General features: G+C 55.8%; 1 protein-coding gene and 1 long non-coding RNA gene across 2 annotated transcripts in view; both read right to left on the reverse strand.

The window, feature by feature from the left end:
* Nucleotides 1-278: 278 nt before the first annotated feature.
* The window catches only part of DDX56 (DEAD-box helicase 56), a 28,569-nt gene continuing 1,581 nt past the window's right edge, over nt 279-27,266 (reverse strand). Inside the window, exons 3-14 of the mRNA XM_048290191.1 lie at nt 27,033-27,193; nt 26,040-26,210; nt 23,552-23,642; nt 19,470-19,714; nt 16,574-16,687; nt 14,769-14,903; nt 13,775-13,869; nt 13,173-13,246; nt 10,533-10,622; nt 5,281-5,386; nt 1,308-1,396; nt 279-1,017 (exon numbers count right to left, since the gene is read on the reverse strand). Coding sequence (XP_048146148.1) covers nt 925-1,017; nt 1,308-1,396; nt 5,281-5,386; nt 10,533-10,622; nt 13,173-13,246; nt 13,775-13,869; nt 14,769-14,903; nt 16,574-16,687; nt 19,470-19,714; nt 23,552-23,642; nt 26,040-26,210; nt 27,033-27,193 — 1,464 coding nt within the window. The 3' untranslated portion in view covers nt 279-924. The remainder of the gene's footprint in view (nt 1,018-1,307; nt 1,397-5,280; nt 5,387-10,532; nt 10,623-13,172; nt 13,247-13,774; nt 13,870-14,768; nt 14,904-16,573; nt 16,688-19,469; nt 19,715-23,551; nt 23,643-26,039; nt 26,211-27,032; nt 27,194-27,266) is intronic.
* Nucleotides 17,642-19,461, reverse strand: LOC125319152. Its single transcript, XR_007200609.1, has 3 exons — nt 19,014-19,461; nt 18,543-18,745; nt 17,642-18,260 (listed from the first exon to the last, which is right to left on the reverse strand). It is a non-coding gene; the product is annotated as an uncharacterized LOC125319152 (long non-coding RNA).

Below are 27,266 nucleotides of genomic sequence, written 5' to 3' on the forward strand. Positions count from 1 at the left end.
CCCGCCGTGTCCCCGAGGGGCTCCGAGTGCCCCCCGGTGCCAGCGGTGCCACCGCGGGCTGTCCCCGGCCCGCCGCTCATGGCCTGGGTGGCCTCGGCGAGATAAGGGGGGCGATAAGGGGGGCGATAAGGGGGGCGATAAGGGGGGCGATAAGGGGGGGAGGGGGTCCCGCCCTGGCACCTTTGCCCGCACCCCACGCCTCAATCACGAGCCCGGCCCCGAGGTGTCCCTGTCACCCGGCTGGCACTGTCCCCAGCACGGCCGTGCCACGCAGCCACCACGGGACACCCGGCAGAGCGGTGCCCGGGCACCTTTATTGTCACCAACCCCCGGTGGGCACCGCAGAGACCCCCCCGGCCCTCGGGAGGGGGACATGGTGACCCCAGGGTGACCAGGATGTCCCCAGGGTGGCACAGGGGGTGGCCATGGTGTCCCCAGGGTGGGTCAGGGGGTGACCACGATGTCCCCAGGGTGGCCGTGGTGTCCCCAGGGTGGGTCAGGGGGTGGCCACGGTGACCCCAGGGTGGCCACGATGTCCCCAAGGTGGCACAGGGGGTGGCCACAGTGTCCTCAAGGTGGCACAGGGGGTGACCATGGTGTCCCCAGGGTGGGTCAGGGGGTGGCCACGGTGTCCCCGGGGTGGGTCGGGGTGACCATGATGTCCCCAGGGTGGCCATGAGTAGCACAGGAGGTGGCCATGATGTCCCCAGGGTGGCCACGATGTCCCCAAGGTGGCACAGGGGGAGGCCACGGTGTCCTCAAGGTGGCACAGGGGGTGACCATGGTGTCCCCAGGGTGGGTCAGGGGGTGGCCATGGTGTCCCCAGGGGTGTCCCCGGGGGCTCAGGGGGTGGCCGTGGTGACCCCAGGGTGTCCCTGGGGTGTCCCTGGGGTGGCCCCGGGCTGGCCCCAGGTGGCCCCGGGCTCAGGGGGTGCCCCCAGCCCCGCGCTTGGTCCCTCTCTTGGTCCCTCGCTGGGCGAACCTGAAGCTCTGCAGGGGATTCCCGGAGCCGCGGGGCTGCAAGAGAACCAGGGGGGGTTTGGGGGGGATTTAGGGGGGATTTAGAGGGGATTTTGGGAGGATTTTGGGGGGATTTTGGGATTTGGGGGTGCCTGGGGGGGTCCCCTCATCTTGGACCAGCCCAGCAGGACCCCAGGGAGGGCAGAGGAAGGAATCTGGGGGGGGGCAGGGGGAGGGATTTGGGGGATTTTAGGAGAACTTGAGGGCGATTTGAGGTTTTGAAGGGCGATTTTGGGGTTTTGGGGGGTGATTTTGAGGGGTTTCAGGGCGATTTTGGGGTCCCTCACCTTATTCCCCCCCCGGCGGGCCCCGGCTCCTCGGGGACATTTTTTCTTCTTGGGGCCGGGCTTGGCGATGCCGCGGAGGCTGGGGGGCACTGGGGGGGCAAAAATGGGGTTATTGCACCCCAAAACCACCCCAGGACCCCATTTCCCACCCCAAAACCACCCCAGGACCCCATTTCACCCCATTTCCCACCCCAAAACCACCCCTGGGCCCCGTTTCACCCCATTTCCCACCCCAAAACCACCCCAGGACCCCATTTCACCCCATTTCACCCCATTTCCCACCCCAAAACCACCCCAGGACCCCATTTCACCCCATTTCCCACCCCAAAACCACCCCTGGGCCCCGTTTCACCCCATTTCCCACCCCAAAACCACCCCAGGACCCCATTTCACCCCATTTCCCACCCCAAAACCACCCCAGGATCCCGTTTCGTCCCGTTTTTTCCCCAAAACGGGACCTGGGGGCAATCAGGGGGGGTCTCCCCACCCCCCAAACCACTCCCAATCCCCATTTTTCCCATTTTCCCTCCACTTCCCCCCGATTTTTCCCACTTTCCCCCCATTTTTCCCACATTTTCCCCCAATTTCCCCCTTTTTTCCTCCCATTTCTCCTGTTATTTCCCCATTTTTCCCCATTTTCTCCCCATTTCTCCTGTTATTTCCCCATTTTCCCCGGATTTTCCCCATTTCCTGCCTGTTTGTCCCCATTTTTCCCTTTTTTCCTGGTTTTTTCCCCAGTTTTTCCCGGTTTTTCCAGGTTTTGCCCGTTTTTTCACCATTTTTTGCCCCATTTTTGCCCATTTTTCCCCATTATTTGCCCGGTTTTGCCCCATTTTTTGCCTCATTTTTGCCCGTTTTTTGCCCATTTTGCCCCATTTTCCCCATTTTTTCCCATTTTTTCACCATTTCCCACCCAGTTTTCCCCCCATTTTTCCCCATTTTTGCACCGTTTTTGCTCATTTTTTCACCGTTTTTGCCCGGTTTTGCCCCATTTGTGCCATTCCATACCCAGGTAGTCGGGCACGTGTGCCAGGTGGGGCTGCACGCTGGCCGGGTGCAGGGGCCGCTCCCACTGCCCCATTTCCCACCCAGTTTTTCCCCATTTTTCCCCATTTTTGCACCGTTTTTGCTCATTTTTTCCCCATTTTTGCACCGTTTTTGCCCATTTTTTGCCCATTTTTTCCCGTTTTTGCCCCATTTGTGCCCATTCCGTACCCAGGTAGTCGGGCACGTGTGCCAGGTGGGGCTGCACGCTGGCCGCGGTGCAGGGGCCCGCTCCCACTGCCCCATTTCCCACCCACTTTTTCCCCATTTTTCCCCATTTTTTGCACCGTTTTTGCTCATTTTTTCCCCATTTTTTCCCCGTTTTTGCCCATTTTTTCACCGTTTTTGCCCCATTTGTGCCCATTCCATACCCAGGTAGTCGGGCACGTGTGCCAGGTGTGGCTGCACGCTGGCCGGGTGCAGGGGCCGCTCCCACTGCCCCATTTCCCACCCACTTTTTCCCCATTTTTCCCCATTTTTGCACCGTTTTTGCTCATTTTTTCCCCATTTTTTCCCCGTTTTTGCTCATTTTTTGCCCGTTTTTGCCCCATTTGTGCCCATTCCGTACCCAGGTAGTCGGGCACGTGTGCCAGGTGGGGCTGCACGCTGGCCGGGTGCAGGGGCCGCTCCCACTGCCCCATTTCCCACCCAGTTTTCCCCATTTTTCCCCCATTTTTGCACCGTTTTTGCTCATTTTTTCCCCCATTTTTTCCCCGTTTTTGCTCATTTTTTGCCCGTTTTTGCCCCATTTGTGCCCATCTCCGTACCCAGGTAGTCGGGCACGTGTGCCAGGTGGGGCTGCACGCTGGCCGGGTGCAGGGGCCGCTCCCACTGCCCCATTTCCCACCCAGTTTTCCCCCATTTTTCCCCATTTTTGCACCGTTTTTGCTCATTTTTCCCCATTTTTTCCCCGTTTTTGCCCATTTTTTCCCGTTTTTGCCCCATTTGTGCCCATTCCGTACCCAGGTAGTCAGGCACGTGTGCCAGGTGGGGCTGCACGCTGGCCGGGTGCAGGGGCCGCTCCCACTGCCCCATTTCCCACCCACTTTTTCCCCATTTTTCCCCATTTTTGCACCGTTTTTGCTCATTTTTTCCCCATTTTTGCACCGTTTTTGCTCATTTTTTGCCCGTTTTTGCCCCATTTGTGCCCATTCCGTACCCAGGTAGTCGGGCACGTGTGCCAGGTGGGGCTGCACGCTGGCCGGGTGCAGGGGCCGCTCCCACTGCCCCATTTCCCACCCAGTTTTTCCCCATTTTTCCCCATTTTTGCACCGTTTTTGCTCATTTTTTCCCCATTTTTTCCCCGTTTTTGCTCATTTTTTGCCCGTTTTTGCCCCATTTGTGCCCATTCCGTACCCAGGTAGTCGGGCACGTGTGCCAGGTGGGGCTGCACGCTGGCCGGGTGCAGGGGCCGCTCCCACTGCCCCATTTCCCACCCAGTTTTTCCCCATTTTTCCCCATTTTTGCACCGTTTTTCCCCATTTTTGCACCGTTTTTGCTCATTTTTTCCCCGTTTTTGCCCATTTTTTGCCCGTTTTTGCCCCATTTGTGCCCATTCCGTACCCAGGTAGTCGGGCACGTGTGCCAGGTGCGGCTGCACGCTGGCCGGGTGCAGGGGCCGCTACCACTGCCCCATTTCCCACCCACTTTTTCCCCATTTTTCCCCATTTTTGCACCGTTTTTGCTCATTTTTTCACCGTTTTTGCCCGTTTTTGCCCCATTTGTGCCCATTCCGTACCCAGGTAGTCGGGCACGTGTGCCAGGTGGGGCTGCACGCTGGCCGGGTGCAGGGGCCGCTCCCACTGCCCCATTTCCCACCCACTTTTTCCCCATTTTTCCCCATTTTTGCACCGTTTTTGCTCATTTTTTCCCCATTTTTGCACCGTTTTTGCCCATTTTTTGCCATTTTTTCCCGTTTTTGCCCCATTTGTGCCCATTCCGTACCCAGGTAGTCGGGCACGTGTGCCAGGTGGGGCTGCACGCTGGCCGGGTGCAGGGGCCGCTCCCACTGCCCCATTTCCCACCCAGTTTTTCCCCATTTTTCCCCATTTTTGCACCGTTTTTGCTCATTTTTTCCCCATTTTTTCCCCGTTTTTGCTCATTTTTTGCCCGTTTTTGCCCCATTTGTGCCCATTCCGTACCCAGGTAGTCGGGCACGTGTGCCAGGTGGGGCTGCACGCTGGCCGGGTGCAGGGGCCGCTCCCACTGCCCCATTTCCCACCCAGTTTTTCCCCATTTTTCCCCATTTTTGCACCGTTTTTGCTCATTTTTTCCCCATTTTTTCCCCGTTTTTGCTCATTTTTTGCCCGTTTTTGCCCCATTTGTGCCCATTCCGTACCCAGGTAGTCGGGCACGTGTGCCAGGTGGGGCTGCACGCTGGCCGGGTGCAGGGGCCGCTCCCACTGCCCCATTTCCCACCCAGTTTTCCCCCATTTTTCCCCATTTTTGCACCGTTTTTGCTCATTTTTTTCCCCATTTTTTCCCCGTTTTTGCCCATTTTTTCCCGTTTTTGCCCCATTTGTGCCCATTCCGTACCCAGGTAGTCAGGCACGTGTGCCAGGTGGGGCTGCACGCTGGCCGGGTGCAGGGGCCGCTCCCACTGCCCCATTTCCCACCCACTTTTTCCCCATTTTTCCCCATTTTTGCACCGTTTTTGCTCATTTTTTCCCCATTTTTGCACCGTTTTTGCTCATTTTTTGCCCGTTTTTGCCCCATTTGTGCCCATTCCGTACCCAGGTAGTCGGGCACGTGTGCCAGGTGGGGCTGCACGCTGGCCGGGTGCAGGGGCCGCTCCCACTGCCCCATTTCCCACCCAGTTTTTCCCCATTTTTCCCCATTTTTGCACCGTTTTTGCTCATTTTTTCCCCATTTTTTCCCCGTTTTTGCTCATTTTTTGCCCGTTTTTGCCCCATTTGTGCCCATTCCGTACCCAGGTAGTCGGGCACGTGTGCCAGGTGGGGCTGCACGCTGGCCGGGTGCAGGGGCCGGTCGTGCCTCAGCGCCTGCAGGTCCCGGGGATTGTCCTCAAAATAAACCTGGGAACAGCCGGAGCAGCAATTAACCCCCGAGCGGTAATTAAGCAGTAATTAATGGGCAGTTAATGGGGAATTAATCAGGAATTAAGCAGTTATTAAGTGGTAATGAAGCGGGAACTAGTGGGAATTAATGGCGAATTAATGGGGAATTAAGCGGTAATTAATCGGTAATTAATCAGGAATTAAGCAGTTCTTAAGTGGTAATGAAGTGGGAATTAATGGGGAATTAAGTGGTAAATAATCAGGAATTAATCAGGAATTAAGCAGTTATTAAGCAGTTATTAAGCGGTAATGAAGCGGGAATTAATGGGGAATTAATGGGGAATTAATGGGGAACTAACCGGTAAAAAATCGGTAATTAATCAGGAATTAAGCAGTAATTAAGTGGTAATGAACCGGGAATTAATGGGGAACTAATGGGGAATTAACCGGTAAATAATCGGTAATTAATCAGGAATTAAGCAGTTATTAAGCGGAAATGAAACGGGAATTAATGGGGTATTAATCGGGAATTAATGGGGAATTAATGAGGAACTAACCGGTAAATAATCGGTAATTAATCAGGAATTAAGCAGTAATTAAGTGGTAATGAAGCGGGAATTAATGGGGAATTAAGCAGTAAATAATCAGCAATTAATCAGGAATTAAGCAGTAATTAAGTGGTAATGAACCGGGAATTAATGGGGAATTAATGGGGAACTAATGGGGAATTAACCGGTAAATAATCGGTAATTAATCAGGAATTAAGCAGTTATTAAGCAGAAATGAAATGGGAATTAATGGGGTATTAATCGGGAATTAATGGGGAATTAATGGGGAATTAAGCAGTAAATAATCGGTAATTAATCAGGAATTAAGCAGTTGTTAAGCGGTAATGAAGCGGGAATTAATGGAGAATTAATGGGGAATTAAAGGGGAATTAATCGGTAATTAATCAGGAATTAAGCAGTTATTAAGCAGTTATTAAGCGGTAATGAAGCGGGAATTAATGGGGAATTAAGCGGTAAATAATCGGTAATTAATCAGGAATTAAGCAGTTATTAAGCGGTAATGAAGCAGTAATTAATGGGTATATAATGGGGAATTAATCGGTATATCATCCGTAATTAATAGCAAATTAATGGGGAATTAATCAGGAATTAATCAGGAATTAAGCAGTTATTATTTGGTAATTAATCGATAAGTAAGTGGTAATTAATGTGTAATTAATCAGTAATTAATCAGTACATAACCGGTAATTTATGGGTAATTAAGCGGTAATTATTTGGTGAATAATTGTTACATAATTAGTGATTAATTGGTAATTAATCAGGGATTAAGCAGTAATTAATTGGTAAATAATTGGTAATTAATGGGTCATTAATTGGTAATTAAGCAGTAATTAACCAGAAATTAATCAGAAATTAATTGTAATTAAAGCCCTCATTAAGCAGTAACAAGTAATTAATTGGCAATTAATTAGCAAATAATCAGTAATTAAGCAGTAATTGATCAGTAGTTGATCGGTAATTAATCACTAATAAAGCAGTAATTGAGCAATAATTAAGCAGTAATTAATCGGTAATTGATCAGTAATTAAGCCATAATTAAGCAGTAATTAACCAGTAACCAATCAGTGATTAAGCAGTAATTAATCAGCCATTAATCGATAATTCAGCAGCAATTAATCATCAATGGATCAGTAATTAATCGGTAATTAATCAGGTTTTAACGAGAATTTGGGGTTTTTAAATGAGAATTCGGGGTTTTTATGGGAATTTGGGGGTTTTTAATGAGAATTTGGGGTTTTTTAATGGGAATTTGGGGTTTTTATGGGAATTTTGGGAGTTTTTAATGGGAATTTGGGGAGTTTTTAATGGGAATTTGGGGTTTTTTAATGGGAATTTGGGGAGTTTTTAATGGGAATTTGGGGTTTTTTATGGGAATTTGGAGAGTTTATGGGAATTTGGGGTTTTTATGGGAATTTGGGGAGTTTTATGGGAATTTGGGGAGTTTTTATGGGAATTTGGAGTTTTAATGGGAATTTGGGGTTTTTATGGGAATTTGGGGAGTTTTATGGGAATTTGGGGAGTTTTTATGGGAATTTGGGTTTTTAATGGGAATTTGGGGGGTTTTTAATGAGAATTTGGGGCTTTTAATGAGAATTTGGGGGTTTTTATGGGAATTTGGGGAGTTTTTCTGGGAATTTGGGGAGTTTTATGGGAATTTGGGGAGTTTTTATGGGAATTTGGGGTTTTTAATGGGAATTTGGGGGGTTTTTAATGAGAATTTGGGGCTTTTAATGAGAATTTGGGGGTTTTTATGGGAATTTGGGGTTTTTATGGGAATTTGGGGAGTTTTTCTGGGAATTTGGGGAGTTTTTAATGGGAATTTGGGGTTTTTATGGGAATTTGGGGTTTTTATGGGAATTTGGGGGGTTTTTAATGAGAATTTGGGGTTTTTTAATGGGAATTTGGGGGTTTTTATGGGAATTTGGGGAGTTTATGGGAATTTGGGGTTTTTATGGGAATTTGGGGTTTTTATGGGAATTTGGGGAGTTTTTCTGGGAATTTGGGGTTTTTAATGGGAATTTGGGGAGTTTTTCTGGGAATTTGGGGAGTTTTTAATGGGAATTTGGGGTTTTTATGGGAATTTGGGGAGTTTTATGGGAATTTGGGGAGTTTTTATGGGAATTTGGGGTTTTTAATGGGAATTTGGGGGGGTTTTAATGAGAATTTGGGGGTTTTAATGAGAATTTGGGGGTTTTTATGGGAATTTGGGGAGCTTTTCTGGGAATTTGGGATTTGAAATTCCTGGCACTCGAAGGGACCTCGGAGCGAGCGGGAGACGAAGAGGAAATGGAGGAAAATCGGACAAAAAGGACTAAAAAAGGGTTGAAAAAAGGATTAATAAAGGATTAATTAATAAAATAAAGATAATTAAAGGACCAAGAAAAGGCTGAAAGCAGTAAAGGGCAATTAATAGAAATACGGATTAATAAAAGACCAAAAAAGGGCCAAAAAAGGACCAAAATAGGAGTAAAAGAGGGGTCGGGAAAAGGAGAAATAAAAATACGGACTAATAAAAGCCTAAAAAAATCAGGAAAAGACTAATAAAGGGCTAATAAAAAGCAATTAAGGGCTAATAGAAAGCAATTAAGATTAATAAAGGATGAAAAGCACTAAAAAGGAGGAGGAAAGGCTTTAAAAAGGGCTAAAAAAGGGCTAAAAAAGGATTAATACATGGGATTGATTAATAATGGGTAATATGCAGAAAATAATAGAAATAATATTTATAAGGAATGTATGTAAATAGCGTTAATAAATAATAAATAATAAAAAATAAGTAACAAATAATAAATAATAAACAATAATAATAAACAATAAAAATAATAAATAATAAATATTAAATAATAAATAATAATAAATAATAAATGGATAAATGAATTGCTAAAAGCATTAACGAAGGACCAAAATAGGACTAATAAAGGACTAATAAAAGGCTGATAAAAGCCTAATAAAAGCCTAATAAAGGACTAATAAAAGCCTAATAAAAGCCAAATAAAAGCCAAATAAAAGCCCGGGGTTAATCAGCATAATTAACCAATCAATAACTGACGGGCTTGCTAATTAACAAATGGGATGACGTCATCAAGAACCGACGGCCGGCATCGATTCCTGGGTGGGTTTTCATCCTGATTTTGGGGGGTTTTAGCCCGATTTTGGGGTTTTTTTAATCCTGATTTTGGGGTTTTTTTAATCCTGATTTTGGGGGGTTTTATCCTGATTTTGGCGGTTTTATCCTGATTTTGGGGGGTTTTATACAGATTTCGGGGGTTTTATCCCCATTTTGGGGTTTTTATCCCGATTTTGGGGGTTTTATCCTGATTTTGGGGTTTTTTAAATCCCAATTTTGGGGGGTTTATACCGAATTTGGGGGATTTGGGGAGGTTTTATCCCAATATTGGGGGTTTTTATCCTGATTTTGGGGTTTTTATCCCAAATTTGGGGGCTTTAGGGGTATTTTATCCCGATTTTGGGGGTTTTATCCGAAATTTGTGGGATTTCGTGGTTTTTTATCCTGAATTTGGGGGATTTAGGGGTTTTTTATCCCAATTTGGGGGGTTTTTATCCCGATTTTGGGGGTTTTATCCGAAATTTGTGGGATTTCGTGGTTTTTTATCCTGAATTTGGGGGATTTAGGGGTTTTTTATCCCAATTTGGGGGGTTTTTATCCCGATTTTGGGAGTTTTATCCCAAATTTGTAGGATTTGGGGGTTTTTTATCCTGAATTTGGGGGATTTAGGGGTTTTTTATCCCAATTTGGGGGGGTTTTATCCCGATTTTGGGAGTTTTATCCCAAATTTGTAGGATTTGGGGGTTTTTTATCCTGAATTTGGGGGATTTAGGGGTTTTTTACCCCAATTTTGGGGGTTTTTATCCTGAATTTGGGGGATTTAGTGTTTTTTATCCCGAATTTGGGGGATTTAGGGGGTTTTATCCTGAATTTGGGGGATTTAGGGGTTTTTTATCCCAATTTGGGGGGTTTTTATCCCGATTTTGGGAGTTTTATCCCAAATTTGTAGGATTTGGGGGTTTTTTATCCTGAATTTGGGGAATTTAGGGGTTTTTTACCCCAATTTTGGGGGTTTTTATCCCAATTTTGGGAGTTTTATCCCAAATTTGTAGGATTTGGGGGTTTTTTATCCTGAATTTGGGGGATTTAGGGGTTTTTTTACCCCAATTTTGGGGGTTTTTATCCTGAATTTGGGGGATTTAGTGTTTTTTATCCCGAATTTGGGGGATTTAGGGGGTTTTATCCTGAATTTGGGGGATTTAGGGGTTTTTTATCCCAATTTGGGGGGTTTTTATCCCGATTTTGGGAGTTTTATCCCAAATTTGTAGGATTTGGGGGTTTTTTATCCTGAATTTGGGGGATTTAGGGGTTTTTTGTCCCGATTTTGGGGGTTTTATCCCGAATTTGTGGGACTTAGTGGTTTTTTATTCTGAATTTGGGGGATTTAGGGGTTTTTATCCCGATTTTGGGGGTTTTATCCTGAATTAGGGGGCTTTAGGGGTTTTTATCCTGAATTTGGGGGCTTTAGGGGTTTTTGATCCCGATTTTGGGGTTTTTAGCCCCAGTTTGGGGCGGTTGGGGTCGGGCTCACCTTGAGCTTCTCGGAGTTGAGCAGCTCCTGGCGCAGCTCCCGCAGCCGCGCCTCCCGCACGGCCTGCTTGGTCACCGAGCGCATGGCGTCCTGGGGACAGCGGGGACAGCGTTGGGGACAGCATTGGGGACATCGGGGACATCGGGGACATCGGGGACATCAGGGACATCGGGGACATCGGGGACATCGGGGACATCAGGGACACCGAGCGCATGGCGTCCTGGGGACAGCGGGGACAGCGTTGGGGACATCAGGGACATCGGGGACATCGGGGACATCAGGGACATCAGGGACATCAGGGACATCGGGGACATCGGGGACATCGGGGACATCAGGGACACCGAGCGCATGGCGTCCTGGGGACAGTGGGGACAGCATTGGGGACATCAGGGACATCGGGGACATCGGGGACATCGGGCACATCGGGGACATCGGGGACATCAGGGACACCGAGCGCATGGCGTCCTGGGGACAGCGGGGACAGCGTTGGGGACAGCATTGGGGACATCGGGGACATCAGGGACATCGGGGACATCAGGGACATCAGGGACATCGGGGACATCGGGGACATCGGGGACATCAGGGACACCGAGCGCATGGCGTCCTGGGGACAGCGGGGACATTGGGGACAGCATTGGGGACATCGGGGACACCGAGCGCATGGCATCCTGGGGACAGCGGGGACAGCGTTGGGGACAGCATTGGGGACATCGGGGACATCAGGGACATCAGGGACACTGAGCGCATGGCGTCCTGGGGACAGCGGGGACAGCGTTGGGGACAGCATTGGGGACATCAGGGACACCGGGGACATCGGGGACATCAGGGACATCGGGGACATCGGGGACATCAGGGACACCGAGCGCATGGCGTCCTGGGGACAGCGGGGACAGCGTTGGGGACAGCATTGGGGACATCGGGGACATCAGGGACATCGGGGACATCGGGGACATCGGGGACATCGGGGACATCGGGGACATCAGGGACACCGAGCGCATGGCGTCCTGGGGACAGTGGGGACAGCGTTGGGGACAGCATTGGGGACATTGGGGACACCGAGCACATGGCGTCCTGGGGACAGCGGGGACAGCGTTGGGGACAGCATTGGGGACATCGGGGACATCAGGGACATCGGGGACATTGGGGACACCGAGCACATGGCGTCCTGGGGACAGCGTTGGGGACAGTGGGGACACTGGGGACAGCTTTGGGGACATCACTGGGGACATCATTGGGGACACTGGGGACACCGAGCGCATGGCGTCCTGGGGACATCGGGGACATTGGGGACAGCGTTGGGGACATCGGGGACACCGAGCGCATGGCGTCCTGGGGACAGTGGGGACATTGGGGACAGCGTTGGGGACAGCACTGGGGACATCACTGGGGACAGCATTGGGGACATCGGGGACACCGAGTGCATGGCATCCTGGGGACATTGGGGACAGCACTGGGGACAGCATTGGGGACATTGGGGACATCGGGGACACCGAGCGCATGGTGTCCTGGGGACATTGGGGACATTGGGGACAGCATTGGGGACATCGGGGACACCGAGCGCATGGCATCCTGGGGACATTGGGGACAGCATTGGGGACATCGGGGACATCATTGGAGACATCACTGGGGACATCAGGGACATCAGGGACACCGAGCGCATGGCGTCCTGGGGACAGTGGGGACATTGGGGACAGCGTTGGGGACAGCGTTGGGGACACTGGGGACACCGGCAGGGACACCCCCACGGTGTCCTGGGGCACAGAGGGGGTCACAAGGGACAGCACTGGGACACCCCCATCACATCCTCAGGAGGGGACACTGGGTGGCACCAGCCCCCTCCACTGTCCCCTCGGTGTCCCCGCAGTGTCTTCGGTGTCCCCAGTGTGCCCCCGGTGTCCCCTCAGTGTCCCCTCAGTGTCCCCGCTGTGTCCCCTTGCTGTCCACTGCATGTCCCCTCAATGTCCCCTCCCTGTCCCCTCAATGTCCCCCCGTGTCCCCTCCCTGTCCCTCCGTGTCCCCTCTGTGTCCCCTCCCTGTCCCCCCTCTCTGTCCCCTCAGTGTCCCCTCCCTGTCCCCTCAGTGTCCCCTCAGTGTCCCCTCCCTGTCCCCTCAGCGTCCCCTCCCTGTCCCCTCAGTGTCCCCTCAGCGTCCCCTCCCTGTCCCCTCCCTGTCCCCTCAGTGTCCCCCCACTGTCCCCTGCTGTCCCCTCCGTGTCCCCTCTGTGTCCCATGTCCCCTCAGTGTCCCCTCCCTGTCCCCTCAGTGTCCCCTCTCTATCCCCCCTCCCTGTCCCCTCAGTGTCCCCTCCCTGTCCCCTCAGTGTCCCCTCTCTATCCCCCCTCCCTGTCCCCTCAGTGTCCCCTCCCTGTCCCCCTCAGTGTCCCCTCAGTGTCCCCTCCCTGTCCCCTCAGTGTCCCCTCAGTGTCCCCCCACTGTCCCCTGCTGTCCCCTCCGTGTCCCCTCTGTGTCCCATGTCCCCTCAGTGTCCCCTCTCTATCCCCCCTCAGTGTCCCCTCAGTGTCCCCTCTCTATCCCCCCTCAGTGTCCCCTCAGTGTCCCCTCCCTGTCCCCTCTCAGTGTCCCCTCAGTGTCCCCTCGCTGTCCCCCCGTGTCCCCTCCCTGTCCCCTCAGTGTCCCCTACCCGGCAGCGGTACCGCAGCGTCTCGATCTCCTCCATGCGGAACTCGTAGGGCTGCAGCATGGACTGTCCGTTCTCTGCGGGGCCACGGGGCCACCTCAGTGTCCCCTCAGTGTCCCCTCGGTGTCCCCTCGGTGTCCCCAAACACCCCCAGCACCCCTTAAACCCCCCCAGGACCTCCAAAACCTCTCAGAACTCCCCAAAATCCCCCCCCAAACCACCCCGGACCCATCTCCTCCATGCGAAACTTCCAGGCCTGTGGGGTCACCCCAGTGCCCCCCAGCGTCCCCAGACCCTTTAAAAACCCTGCAGGAGCCCCCAAAATCCCCCCCGAACACCCCCAGGACCCCCAAAATCCCCCCAAACACCCCCAGGACCCCCAAAATCCCCCCCGAACACCCCCAGGACCCCCAAAATCTCCCCCAAACACCCCCCAGACCCATCTACTCCATGCAGAACTTGTAGGGCTGAAGGGACATTGGGGTCACCCCCAGCCCCTGCAGTGTCCCCAAGTGTCCCCAAACACCTCCCAAGAGCCTCCAAACACCCCCAGGACCCCCCAAAAACCCCCCAGCGCCCCCTAAACTCCCCCAGCGCCCCCCGACCTCCGGCCAGCGCGTCCTCGATGCGCCGCAGCCGCTCGAGCTCCTCGGGCAGTGCCAGCGTCAGCGCCGTGCCAGGGTTGTCCCCGCGCGCCGTCCTGGGGACAGGGGACACGCTGGGACCCCCCTGGGGACACCCCAGACACCCCTGGGGACAGGGGACACGCTGGGACCCCCCCTGGGGACACCCCAAACACCCCTGGGGACACCCCAGACACCCCTGGGGACAGGGGACACGCTGGGACCCCCCTGGGGACACCCCAGACACCCCTGGGGACACCCCAGACCCCGCTGGGGACACCCCAGACACCCCTGGGGACACCCCAAACACCCCTGGGGACACCCCAGACACCCCTGGGGACAGGGGACACGCTGGGACCCCCCTGGGGACACCCCAGACACCCCTGGGGACACCCCAGACCCCCTTGGGGACACCCAGACCCCCCTGAGCAGCCCCAGCCCCCTCTGGTGACCCCCTGGTGACCCTGCTGACCCCCTGCTGACTCTCGTGACCCCCCGGTGACCCTGGTGACCCCCTGCTGACCCCCTGGTGACCCCTGGTGACCCCCTGCTGACCCCCTGCTGACTCTCGTGACCCCCCGGTGACCCTGGTGACCCCCTGCTGACCCCCTGGTGACCCTGCTGACCCCCTGCTGACTCTGGTGACCCCCCCGGTGACCCTGGTGACCCTGGTGACCCCCTGGTGACCCTGCTGACCCCTGGTGACCCTGCTGACCCCCCGGTGACCCTGGTGACCCCCTGGTGACCCTGGTGACCCCTGGTGACCCTGCTGACCCCCTGGTGACCCTGCTGACCCCCCGGTGACCCTGGTGACCCCCTGGTGACCCTGGTGACCCTGGTGACCCCCTGGTGACCCTGCTGACCCCCTGGTGACACTGGTGACCCTGCTGACCCCTGGTGACCCTGCTGACCCCCTGGTGACCCTGCTGACCCCCCGGTGACCCTGGTGACCCCCGGTGACCCCGGCGAGCCGAACCTGCCCACGCGGTGGATGTAGGACTCCACCGAGCCGGGGACGTCGAAGTTGACGACGGCAGCGACATTGTGGAAATCGATGCCCCGGGAGACCCCGAATTCGGGGTCCTGGGGACACGGCGGTGGCTGTCCCTTCCTGGGGACATGGGGACACTCAGGGGACACTCAGGGGCATGGGGACACTCAGGGGACACTCAGGGGCATGGGGACACTCACGGACACTCAGGGGCATGGGGACACTCAGGGGACACTCAGGGGACACTCACGGACACTCAGGGGCATGGGGACACTCAGGAACACTCAGGGACACTCAGGGGACACTCGGGGACATGGGGACACTCAGGGACACTCAGGAACACTCAGGGGACACTCAAGGACATGGGGACACTCAGGGCACACTCAGGGACACTCAGGGACACTCAGGGACATGGGGACACTCAGGAACACTCAGGGACACTCAGGGCACACTCAGGGACATGGGGACACTCAGGGACACTCAGGGACACGGGGACACTCAGGGGACACTCAGGGACACTCAGGGGACACTCAGGGGACACTCAGGGGCATGGGGACACTCAGGGGACACTCAGGGACACTCAGGGACGCTCAGGGGCATGGGGACACTCAGGGGACACTCAGGGACACACAGGGACACTCAGGGGACACTCAGGGACACTCAGGGACACTCAGGGACACAGGGACACTCAGGGGCATGGGGACACTCAGGGACACTCAGGGACACGGGGACACTCAGGGGACACTCAGGGGACACTCAGGGACATGGGAACACTCAGGGGACACTCAGGGGACACTCACGGACACTCAGGGGCATGGGGACACTCAGGAACACTCAGGGACACTCAGGGACACTCAGGGGCATGGGGACACTCAGGGGACACTCAGGGACACTCAGGGGACACTCAGGGGACACTCAGGGGACACTCACGGACACTCAGGGGACACTCAGGGACACTCAGGGGCATGGGGACACTCAGGGGACACTCAGGGACACTCAGGGGACACTCAGGGGACACTCAGGGGACATTCACGGACACTCAGGGGACACTCAGGGACACGGGGACACTCAGGAACACTCAGGGACACTCAGGGACACTCAGGGGACACTCAGGGGACACTCAGGGGACACTCAAGGACATGGGGACACTCAGGGACACTCAGGGACACTCAGGGACACTCAGGGACATGGGGACACTCAGGGACACTCAGGGACACTCAGGGGACACAGGGACACTCAGGGGCATGGGGACACTCAGGGACACTCAGGGACATGGGGACACTCAGGGACACTCAGGGACACTCAGGGACACTCAGGGACATGGGCACACTCAGGGGACACTCAGGGACACTCAGGGGACACTCAGGGGCATGGGGACACTCAGGGGACACTCAGGGGACACTCAGGGACACTCAGGGACACGGGGACACTCAGGGGACACTCAGGGGACACTCAGGGACACTCAGGGGCATGGGGACACTCAGGGACACTCAGGGACATGGGCACACTCAGGGGACACTCAGGGACACTCAGGGGACACTCAGGGGCATGGGGACACTCAGGGCACACTCAGGGGACACTCAGGGACACGCAGGGACACTCAGGGGACACTCAGGAACACTCAGGGACACACGGGGACACTCAGGGGACACTCAGGGGACACTCAGGGACACTCAGGGGACACGGGGACACTCAGGGGACACTCAGGGGACACTCAGGGACACTCAGGGACACTCAGGGGACACTCAGGGACAGGGGGACGCCCCCAGCGCCCCCTCCCCGGGGCTCACCTCGCTGTGCCCCCCTTGCGCGGGCGCTGCCGGGGGGGCTCCGCCGGCCCCTCCTCGTCGGTGGCCACGATGACGTCGTAGAGGCCACGGTTGAACTGGGCGATGACGTGGCACCTGGGACAGGGACAGGGACAGGCCAGCGTCACCCCCCAGTGGCACCAGGGACACCCCAGTGTCCCCAGGGACCTGGGACAGGGACAGGCCAGCATCACCAGGGACCCCCCAGTGTCACCAGGGACACCCCCAGTGTCACCAGGGACCTGGGACAGGGACAGGCCAGTGTCACCCCCCAGTGGCACCAGGGACCCCCCAGCGTCACCAGGGACACCCCCAGTGTCACCAGGGACCTGGGACAGGGACAGGCCAGCATCACCAGGGACCCCCCAGTGTCACCAGGGACACCCCCAGTGTCACCAGGGACCTGGGACAGGGACAGGCCAGCATCACCAGGGACCCCCCAGTGGCACCAGGGACACCCCAGTGTCCCCAGGGACCTGGGACAGGGACAGGCCCGTGGCACCACGGACCCCACAGTGTCACCAAGGACCCCCCCAGTGTCCCCAGGGACCTGGGACAGGGACAGGCCAGTGTCACCCCCCAGTGGCACCAGGGACCCCCCAGCGTCACCAGGGACACCCCCAGTGTCACCAGGGACCTGGGACAGGGACAGGCCAGCATCACCAGGGACCCCCCAGTGTCACCAGGGACACCCCCAGTGTCACCAGGGACCTGGGACAGGGACAGGCCAGCATCACCAGGGACCCCCCAGTGTCACCAGGGACACCCCAGCGTCACCAGGGACCTGGGACAGGGACAGGCCAGCATCACCAGGGACCCCCCAGTGTCACCAGGGACACCCCCAGTGTCACCAGGGACCTGGGACAGGGACAGGCCAGCATCACCAGGGACCCCCCAGTGTCACCAGGGACACCCCCAGTGTCACCAGGGACCTGGGACAGGGACAGGTCCGTGGCACCACGGACCCCACAGTGTCACCAAGGACCCCCCCAGTGTCACCAGGGACCCCCCCAGTGTCACCAGGCACCTGGGACAGGGACCCCCCCAGTGTCACCAGGGACCCCCCAGTATCCCCAGGGACCTGGGACAGGGACATCAGCGGGGACCCACGGGGACAGCTGTGGGTTGAGGGCGCAAACAGGATTTCCCATTGATCCCATTGATCCCATTGATCCCATCACTCCCACCCCATTAACCCTTTGGGACTCACCATGACCTGGCTGGCAGCTGTGGATTTAGGACACAAACAGGATTTCCCATTGATCCCATCACTCCCACCCCATAATTAACCCTTTAGGACTCACCGCGACCTGGCAGACAACTGCAGATTTAGGACACAAATAGGATTTCCCATCGATCCCACTGATCCCACCCCATTAACCCCTCAGCTCTCACCGTGACCTGGCAGGCAGCTGCACATTTAGGACACAAATAGGATTTCCCATCGCTCCCACCCCATAATTTCCCCTCGGCTCTCACCGTGACTTGGCTGCCAGCTGCAGATTTAGGACACAAACAGGATTTCCCATGGATCCCATCGATCCCATTGATCCCACCCCATTAACCCCTCAGCTCTCACCGTGACCTGGCTGCCAGCTGCACATTTAGGACACAAATAGGATTTCCCATCACTCCCACCCCATAATTTCCCTTCACCTCTCACCGTGACCTGGCTGCCAGCTGCAGATTTAGGACACAAACAGGATTTCCCATGGATCCCATTGATCCCACCCCATAATTTCCCTTCACCTCTCACCGTGACTTGGCTGGCAGTTGCAGGTTGAGTGAGGACACAAACAGGATTTCCCATTGATCCCATTGATCCCACCCCATTAACTCCTGAGCACTCACCATTACCTTGCAGGCAGCTGCAGATTTAGGGCACAAATAGGATTTTCCATTGATCCCATCACTCCCACCCCATAATTAACCCTTTAGCACTCACCATGACCTGGCTGGCAGCTGCAGATTTAGGACACAAATAGGATTTCCCATTGATCCCATCGATCCCATTGATCCCACCCCATTAACCCTTTACGACTCACTGTGACCTGGCTGCCAGCTGCACATTTAGGACACAAACAGCATTTCCCATTGATCCCATTGATCCCATCACTCCCACCCCATAATTAACCCTTTAGCACTCACCACGACCTGGCAGACAACTGCAGATTTAGGACACAAATAGGATTTCCCATCGCTCCCACCCCATAATTTCCCCTCGGCTCTCACCGTGACCTGGCGGGCAGCTGCGGGTTGAGGACACAAACAGGATTTCCCATGGATCCCATCGATCCCATTGATCCCACCCCATTAACCCCTCAGCTCTCACCGTGACCTGGCTGCCAGCTGCACATTTAGGACACAAATAGGATTTCCCATCACTCCCACCCCATAATTTCCCTTCACCTCTCACCGTGACCTGGCTGCCAGCTGCAGATTTAGGACACAAACAGGATTTCCCATGGATCCCATTGATCCCACCCCATAATTTCCCTTCACCTCTCACCGTGACTTGGCTGCCAGCTGCAGGTTGAGGACACAAACAGGATTTCCCATGGATCCCATTGATCCCATTGATCCCACCCCATTAACTCCTGAGCACTCACCATTACCTTGCAGGCAGCTGCAGATTTAGGGCACAAATAGGATTTTCCATTGATCCCATCACTCCCACCCCATAATTAACCCTTTAGCACTCACCGTGACCTGGCTGCCAGCTACAGATTTAGGACACAAATAGGATTTCCCATCGCTCCCACCCCATAATTTCCCCTCGGCTCTCACCGTGACCTGGCGGGCAGCTGCGGGTTGAGGACACAAACAGGATTTCCCGTTGATCCCATCACTCCCACCCCATTAACCCTTTACGACTCACCGTGACCTGGCGGGCAGCTGCGGGTTGAGGGCGCAGGCGGCGATGCCGAACTGCTCCAGGAAGAGTTTGAGGCGCAGGGCACGGCCCAGGCTGGCAGCGAAGAGCAGCGCCCGGCCCCGCAGCAGCCGCAGCTTCAGCAGCGCCGCCAGCAGCAGGAATTTGTCCTCCTCGGTGCCGCAGCTCAGGCGGAACTGCTGCAGCTGCGAGCGGCCCGGCAGGCGCGGCTCCGGGGGCAGCACCGGCACCTGCGATGGGGGATTGGGGTTTGGGGATTGGGATTTGAGGATTTGGGGATTGGGGTTTGGGATTTGGGGTTTGGGGTTTGGGGTTTGGGAAGCGGTGGATGGGGAATGGGGTGGGGCTAAATTCTGGTGTTGTAGCAGCGCTGAAATTCTCAGCCCCAAATGTGCCCCAAATCCCAGTGATTTCACAGCCGCAAATGTGCTCCAAATTCTGGTGATTTCCCAACCCCAAATGTGCCCCAAATCCTGGTGATTTCACAGCCCCAAATGTGCCCCAAATGTGCCCCAAATCCCGGTGATTTCCCAGCCCCAAATCCCGGTGATTTCCCAGCCACGGCTCCGGGGGCAGCACCGGCACCTGGGATGGGGATTTGGGGTTTGGGATTGGGGATTTGGGATTGGGGTTTGGGAAGCGGTGGATGGGGAATGGGGTGGGGCTAAATTCTGGTGGTGTAACAGCGCTGAAATTCCCAGCCCCAAATGTGCCCCAAATCCTGGTGATTTCCCAGCCCAAAATGTGCCCCAAATCCCGGTGATTTCCCAGCCCCAAATCCCGGTGATTTCACAGCCGCGGCTCCAGGGGCAGCACCGGCACCTGGGATGGGGATTTGGGTTTGGGGTTTGGAGTTTGGGATTGGGGGTTTGGGGTTTGGGAAGCGGTGGATGGGGAATGGGGTGGGGCTAAATTCTGGTGGTGTAGCAGCGCTGAAATTCCCAGTCCCAAATCCCGGTGATTTCACAGCCCCAAATGTGCCCCAAATGTGCCCCAAATCCCGGTGATTTCACAGCCCCAAATGTGGCCCAAATCCCGGTGATTTCACAGCCCCAAATGTGCCCCAAATCCCAGTGATTTCCCAGCCCCAAATGTGCCCCAAATCCCGGTGATTTCACAACCCCAAATGTGCCCCAAATGTGCCCCAAATCCCGGTGATTTCACAACCCCAAATGTGCCCTAAATCCCGGTGATTTCACAGCCCCAAATGTGCCCCAAATCCCGGTGATTTCACAGCCCCAAATGTGCCCCAAATGTGCCCCAAATCCCGGTGATTTCACAGCCCCAAATGTGCCCCAAATCCCAGTGATTTCCCAGCCCCAAATGTGCCCCAAATGTGCCCCAAATCCCGGTGATTTCACAGCCCCAAATGTGCCCCAAATGTGCCCCAAATCCCGGTGATTTCACAACCCCAAATGTGCCCCAAATGTGCCCCAAATCCCGGTGATTTCACAACCCCAAATGTGCCCCAAATGGGCCCCAAATCCCGGTGATTTCACAACCCCAAATGTGCCCCAAATGTGCCCCAAATCCCGGTGATTTCACAACCCCAAATGTGCCCCAAATGTGCCCTAAATCTCGGTGATTTCACAGCCCCAAATGTGCCCCAAATCCCGCTGATTTCACAGCCCCAAATGTGCCCCAAATGTGCCCCAAATCCCGGTGATTTCACAACCCCAAATGTGCCCCAAATGTGCCCCAAATCCCGGTGATTTCACAACCCCAAATGTGCCCCAAATGTGCCCCAAATCCCGCTGATTTCACAACCCCAAATGTGCCCCAAATCCCGGTGTTTTCACAGCCCCAAACCCCGGTGATTTCCCATGCCTAAAATTCCATGTTACAATCCCAAACTGTGCCCCAAATCCTGGTGATTTCCCAGCCCCAAATGTGCCCCAAATCCCGGTGATTTCCCAGCCCCAAATCCCGGTGATTTCCCAGCCACGGCTCCGGGGGCAGCACCGGCACCTGGGATGGGGATTTGGGGTTTGGGATTGGGGATTTGGGATTGGGGTTTGGGAAGCGGTGGATGGGGAATGGGGTGGGGCTAAATTCTGGTGGTGTAACAGCGCTGAAATTCCCAGCCCCAAATGTGCCCCAAATCCCAGTGATTTCACAGCCCCAAATGTGCCCCAAATGTGCCCCAAATCCCAGTGTTTTCCTAACCCCAGAATTTCACATTATGGCCCCAAATTGTGCCCTAAATCCCGGTGATTTCACAGCCCCAAATGTGCCCCAAATGTGCCCTAAATCCTGGTGATTTCACAGCCCCAAATGTGCCCCAAATCCCAGTGATTTCACAGCCCCAAATGTGCCCCAAATGTGCCCTAAATCCCGGTGATTTCACAACCCCAAATGTGCCCCAAATGGGCCCCAAATCCCGCTGATTTCACAGCCCCAAATGTGCCCCAAATGTGCCCCAAATCCCGCTGATTTCACAGCCCCAAATGTGCCCCAAATCCCGGTGTTTTCACAGCCCCAAACCCCGGTGATTTCCCATGCCTAAAATTCCACGTTACAGTCCCAAACTGTGCCCCAAATCCTGGTGATTTCCCAGCCTCAAATGTGCCCCAAATGTGCCCCAAATCCCGGTGATTTCCCAGCCCCAAATGTGCCCCAAATCCCGGTGATTACCCAGCCCCAAATCCCGGTGATTTCACAGCCACGGCTCCGGGGGCAGCACCGGCACCTGGGATGGGGATTTGGGGTTTGGGATTCGGGATTTGGGATTGGGGTTTGGGAAGCGGTGGATGGGGAATGGGGTGGGGCTAAATTCTGGTGGTGTAACAGCGCTGAAATTCCCAGCCCCAAATGTGCCCCAAATCCCGGTGATTTCACAGCCCCAAATCCCGGTGATTTCCCAACCCCAAATGTGCCCCAAATCCCGGTGATTTCACAGCCCCAAATGGGCCCCAAATCCCGGTGATTTCACAGCCCCAAATGGGCCCCAAATCCCGGTGATTTCCCAGCCGTGGCTCCAGGGGCAGCACCGGCACCTGGGATGGGGATTTGGGGTTTGGGATTTGGGGTTTGGGATTGGGGATTGGGGTTTGGGAAGCGGTGGATGGGAAATGGAGTGGGGCTAAATTCTGGTGGTGTAACAGCGCTGAAATTCCCAGCCCCAAATCCCGCTGATTTCACAACCCCAAATGTGCCCCAAATGTGCCCCAAATGTGCCCCAAATCCTGGTAATTTCCCAGCCCCAAATGTGCCCCAAATCCCGGTGATTTCCCAGCCCCAAATGTGCCCCAAATCCCAGTGATTTCACAGCCCCAAATGTGCCCCAAATCCCGGTGATTTCACAGCCCCAAATGTGCCCCAAATGTGCCCCAAATCCTGGTAATTTCCCTGCCCCAAATGTGCCCCAAATCCCGGTGATTTCACAGCCCCAAATGTGCCCCAAATCCTGGTGATTTCCCAGCTCTATGCCCCAAATCCTGGTGATTTCCCAGCCCTAAATGTGCCCCAAATTCCGGTGATTTCTCAGCCCCAAATGTGCCCCAAATCCCAGTGATTTCACAGCCCTAAATGTGCCCCAAATCCTGGTGATTTCCCAGCTCTATGCCCCAAATCCCGGTGATTTCACAGCCCCAAATGTGCCCGAAATGTGCCCCAAATCCCGGTGATTTCACAGCCCCAAATGTGCCCTAAATCCCACTGTTTTCCCATCCCCAAAATCCCAGATTACGGCCCCAAAACTGCACTCCTGGGGATGGGGCGTGCCCCAAATCCCGGTGTTTTCCTATCCCTAGAATTCGACATTATGGTCCTAAATGTGCCCCAAATCCCGCTGATTTCACAGCCCTAAATGTGCCCCAAATGTGCCCTAAATATGCCCCAAATGTGCCCTAAATATGCCCCAAATCCCGCTGATTTCCCAGCCCCAAATGTGCCCCAAATCCCGGTGTTTTCCCACCCCCAAAGTTCCTCGTTATGGTCCCAAATGGTGCCTCAAATCCCGGTGTTTTCCATCTCTGCGCCCGCTCTGCAAGCCCCAAACCCCCCCCCCGGCACCCCCAAAATCCCCCAAAATGCCCCAAATCCCCCGAAATGCCCCAAAATCTCACGGGGTTGTGCAGCACCAGCTCCTGCAGCGCCTCCAGCTCGGGGTTCAGCGTGGCCGACACCAGCAGCGCCTGGTAGATCTTGGGCAGGTGGCTGAGGGGCACCGGGGGGTCAGGGGCACCCCAAAAACCATCAGGGCACCCCAAAAAACCATCAGGGTACCCCCAAAACCATCAGTGCACCCCAAAAACCATCAGGGCACCCCAAAAAACCATCAGGGCACCCCAAAAACCATCAGGGAACCCCAAAAACCATCAGGGTACCCCCAAAATCATCAGTGCACCCCAAAAACCATCAGGGTACCCCCAAAACCATCAGTGCACCCCAAAAACCATCAGGGAACCCCCAAAACCATCAGGGAACCCCAAAAAACCATCAGGGCACCCCAAAAAACCATCAGTGCACCCCAAAAACCATCAGGGCACCCCCAAAACCATCAGGGAACCCCAAAAAACCATCAGGGCACCCCAAAAAACCATCAGTGCACCCCAAAAACCATCAGGGAACCCCCAAAAACCATCAGTGCACCCCAAAACCATCAGTGCACCCCCAAAACCATCAGTGCACCCCAAAAACCATCAGGGAACCCCAAAAAACCATCAGGGCACCCCAAAAAACCATCAGTGCACCCCAAAAACCATCAGGGAACCCCCAAAAACCATCAGGGCACCCCAAAAAACCATCAGTGCACCCCAAAAACCATCAGGGAACCCCCAAAAACCATCAGTGCACCCCAAAACCATCAGTGCACCCCCAAAACCATCAGTGCACCCCAAAAACCATCAGGGAACCCCAAAAAACCATCAGGGCACCCCAAAAAACCATCAGTGCACCCCAAAAACCATCAGGGAACCCCCAAAAACCATCAGGGCACCCCAAAAAACCATCAGGGCACCCCAAAAACCATCAGGGAACCCCAAAAACCATCAGGGTACCCCCAAAACCATCAGTGCACCCCAAAAACCATGAGGGAACCCCCAAAACCATCAGGGAACCCCAAAAAACCATCAGGGCACCCCAAAAAACCATCAGGGAACCCCAAAAAACCATCACGGCACTCTGAAACCTCTCAGTGCACCCCAAAACCCCTCAGGGCACCCCAAAACCCCTCCATGCCCACCAAAACCCCTCAGGGGCGGCCCCAAACCCCCTCAGGACACCCCAAAAACCATCAGGGCACCCCAAAAAACCCATCAGGGTACCCCAAACCCCTCAGGGCACCCCAAAAATCACCAAGGTACCCCAAAACCCATCAGTGTACCCCAAAACCGCTCAGTGCCTCTTAAAACCCCTCAGGGCTGGCCCCAAACCTCCTCAGGGCACCCCAAAAACCATCAGTGCACCCCAAAAACCATCAGGGCACCCCAAAACCGCTCAGTGCACCCCAAAACCCCTCAGGGCACCCCAAAACCATCAGGGCACCCCAAAAAGCATCAGGGCACTCTGAAACCTCTCAGCACACCCCAAAACCCCTCAGGGCACCCCAAAAACCATCAGGGCACCCCAAAAAACCCATCAGGGCACCCCAAACCCCTCAGTGCCTCTTAAAACCCCTCAGGGCTGGCCCCAAACCCCCTCAGGGCACCCCAAAAACCATCAGGGCACCCCAAAAAACCCATCAGGGTACCCCAAAACCCCCTCGGGGCACCCCAAAAACCATCAGGGCACCCCAAAAAAGCATCAGGGTACCCCCAAAACCATCAGGGAACCCCAAAAACCATCAGGGTACCCCCAAAACCACCCAGCGCACCCCAAAAACCATCAGGGCACCCCAAAAACCATCAGGGCACTCTGAAACCTCTCAGCGCACCCCAAAACCCATCAGGGCACCCCAAAACCCCTCCGTGCCCCCCAAAACCCCTCAGGGGCGGCCCCAAACCGCCTCAGGGCACCCCAAAAACCATCAGGGCACCCCAAAAACCATCAGGGTACCCCAAAACCTCTCAGTGCACCCCAAAAACCATCAGGGCACCCCAAAACCGCTCAGGGCACCCCAAAACCCCTCCATGCCCCCCAAAACCCCTCAGGGGCGGCCCCAAACCCCCTCAGGGCACCCCAAAAACCATCAGGGCACCCCAAAAAACCCATCAGGGCACCCAGAAAAACCCCTCAGGGCACCCCAAAAATCACCAGGGTACCCCAAAACCCATCAGGGTACCCCAAAACCGCTCAGCGCCCCCTAAAACCCCTCAGGAGTGGCCCCAAACCCCCTCAGGGTACCCCAAAAACCATCAGGGCACCCCAAAAAACCATCAGGGTACCCCAAAACCGCTCAGTGCCTCTTAAAACCCCTCAGGGGCGGCCCCAAACCCCCTCAGGGGCACCCCAAAAACCATCAGGGCACCCCAAAACCCCTCAGGGCACCCCAAGAACCCCCAGTGTCTCCTCCATGTCCCCTCGCTGTCCCCCCCGTGTCCCTCCCTGTGCCCCCTCAGTGCCCCCAGTGCCCCCCAGTGCCCCCCAGTGCCCCCCTGTGCCCCCCGTGCCCACCAGAGCAGGGCTTTGATGTCGTCCCCGAAGCCGAAGGACAGCAGCAGATCGGCCTCGTCCAGCACCAGCAGCTCCAGCCACGGCCGCAGTGCCAGGCTGTGCCCGGCCACGTGTGCCAGGACACGGCCAGGAGTGCCCACCACGATGTCCGGCTGCTCCATCAGCACCGGCCTGCGGGCACAGGGGGGTCAGGGGGGCTTGGGGACACCCAGGGGACACCCAGGGAGGGGTCAGGGACACCCAGGGGTCTCAGGGCTCGGGCTGTGCCCGGCCATGTGTGCCAGGAGTGCCCAGCACGATGTCCGGCAGCACCGGTCTGTGGGCACAGAGAGGTCAGGGGGGCTTGGGGACACCCAGGGGACACCCAGGGGACACCCAGGGAGGGGCCAGGGACACCCAGGAATGGGTCAGGAACACCGAGGGGTCTCAGGGCTCAGGCTGTGCCCGGCCATGTGTGCCAGGAGTGCCCAGCACGATGTCCGGCAGCACCGGTCTGTGGGCACAGAGAGGTCAGGGGGGCTTGGGGACACCCAGGGGACACCCAGGGGACACCAGGGAAGGGTCAGGGACACCCAGGGGTCTCAGGGCTCAGGCTGTGCCCGGCCACGTGTGCCAGGAGTGCCCAGCACGATGTCCGGCAGCACCGGCCTGTGGGCACAGAGAGGTCAGGGGGGCTTGGGGACACGCAGGGGACACCCAGGGGACACCCAGGGAGGGGCCAGGGACACCCAAGGGTCTCAGGGCTCAGGCTGTGCCCGGCAACCTGTGCCAGGAGTGCCCAGCACAATGTCCGGCAGCACCGGCCTGCGGGCACAGGGGGGTCAGGGGGGCTTGGGGACACCTGGGGAGGGGTCAGGGACACCCAGGGGTCTCAGGGCTCAGGCTGTGCCAGGCCACGTGTGCCAGGAGTGCCCAGCACGATGTCCGGCAGCACCGGCCCGCGGGCACAGGGAGGAGGCTCAGGGACACCGGGGGCTCTCGGGGGTCACTGACCGCTGGTCAGCCAGGTCCGAGTGGCCGCAGAGCTCGGCCACGCGCAGCTGGCGGCCGCAGAAGGCCGAGAGGCGGCGCAGGGTGTGCCCGACCTGCCGCGCCAGCTCCGCCGAGGGCACCAGCACCAGCGCCCGCACGGCCTGCGGCACCGCCGGGGACGCCTGCGGGCACACCGGGGGCACCGGGATCACACCGGGGTCACCCCGATCCCCCCCCACCCCAATCGCCCCCCAG

This window comes from Corvus hawaiiensis, chromosome 36 (genome assembly GCF_020740725.1).
Source record: "Corvus hawaiiensis isolate bCorHaw1 chromosome 36, bCorHaw1.pri.cur, whole genome shotgun sequence".
Classification (NCBI taxonomy): Eukaryota; Metazoa; Chordata; class Aves; order Passeriformes; family Corvidae; genus Corvus; species Corvus hawaiiensis.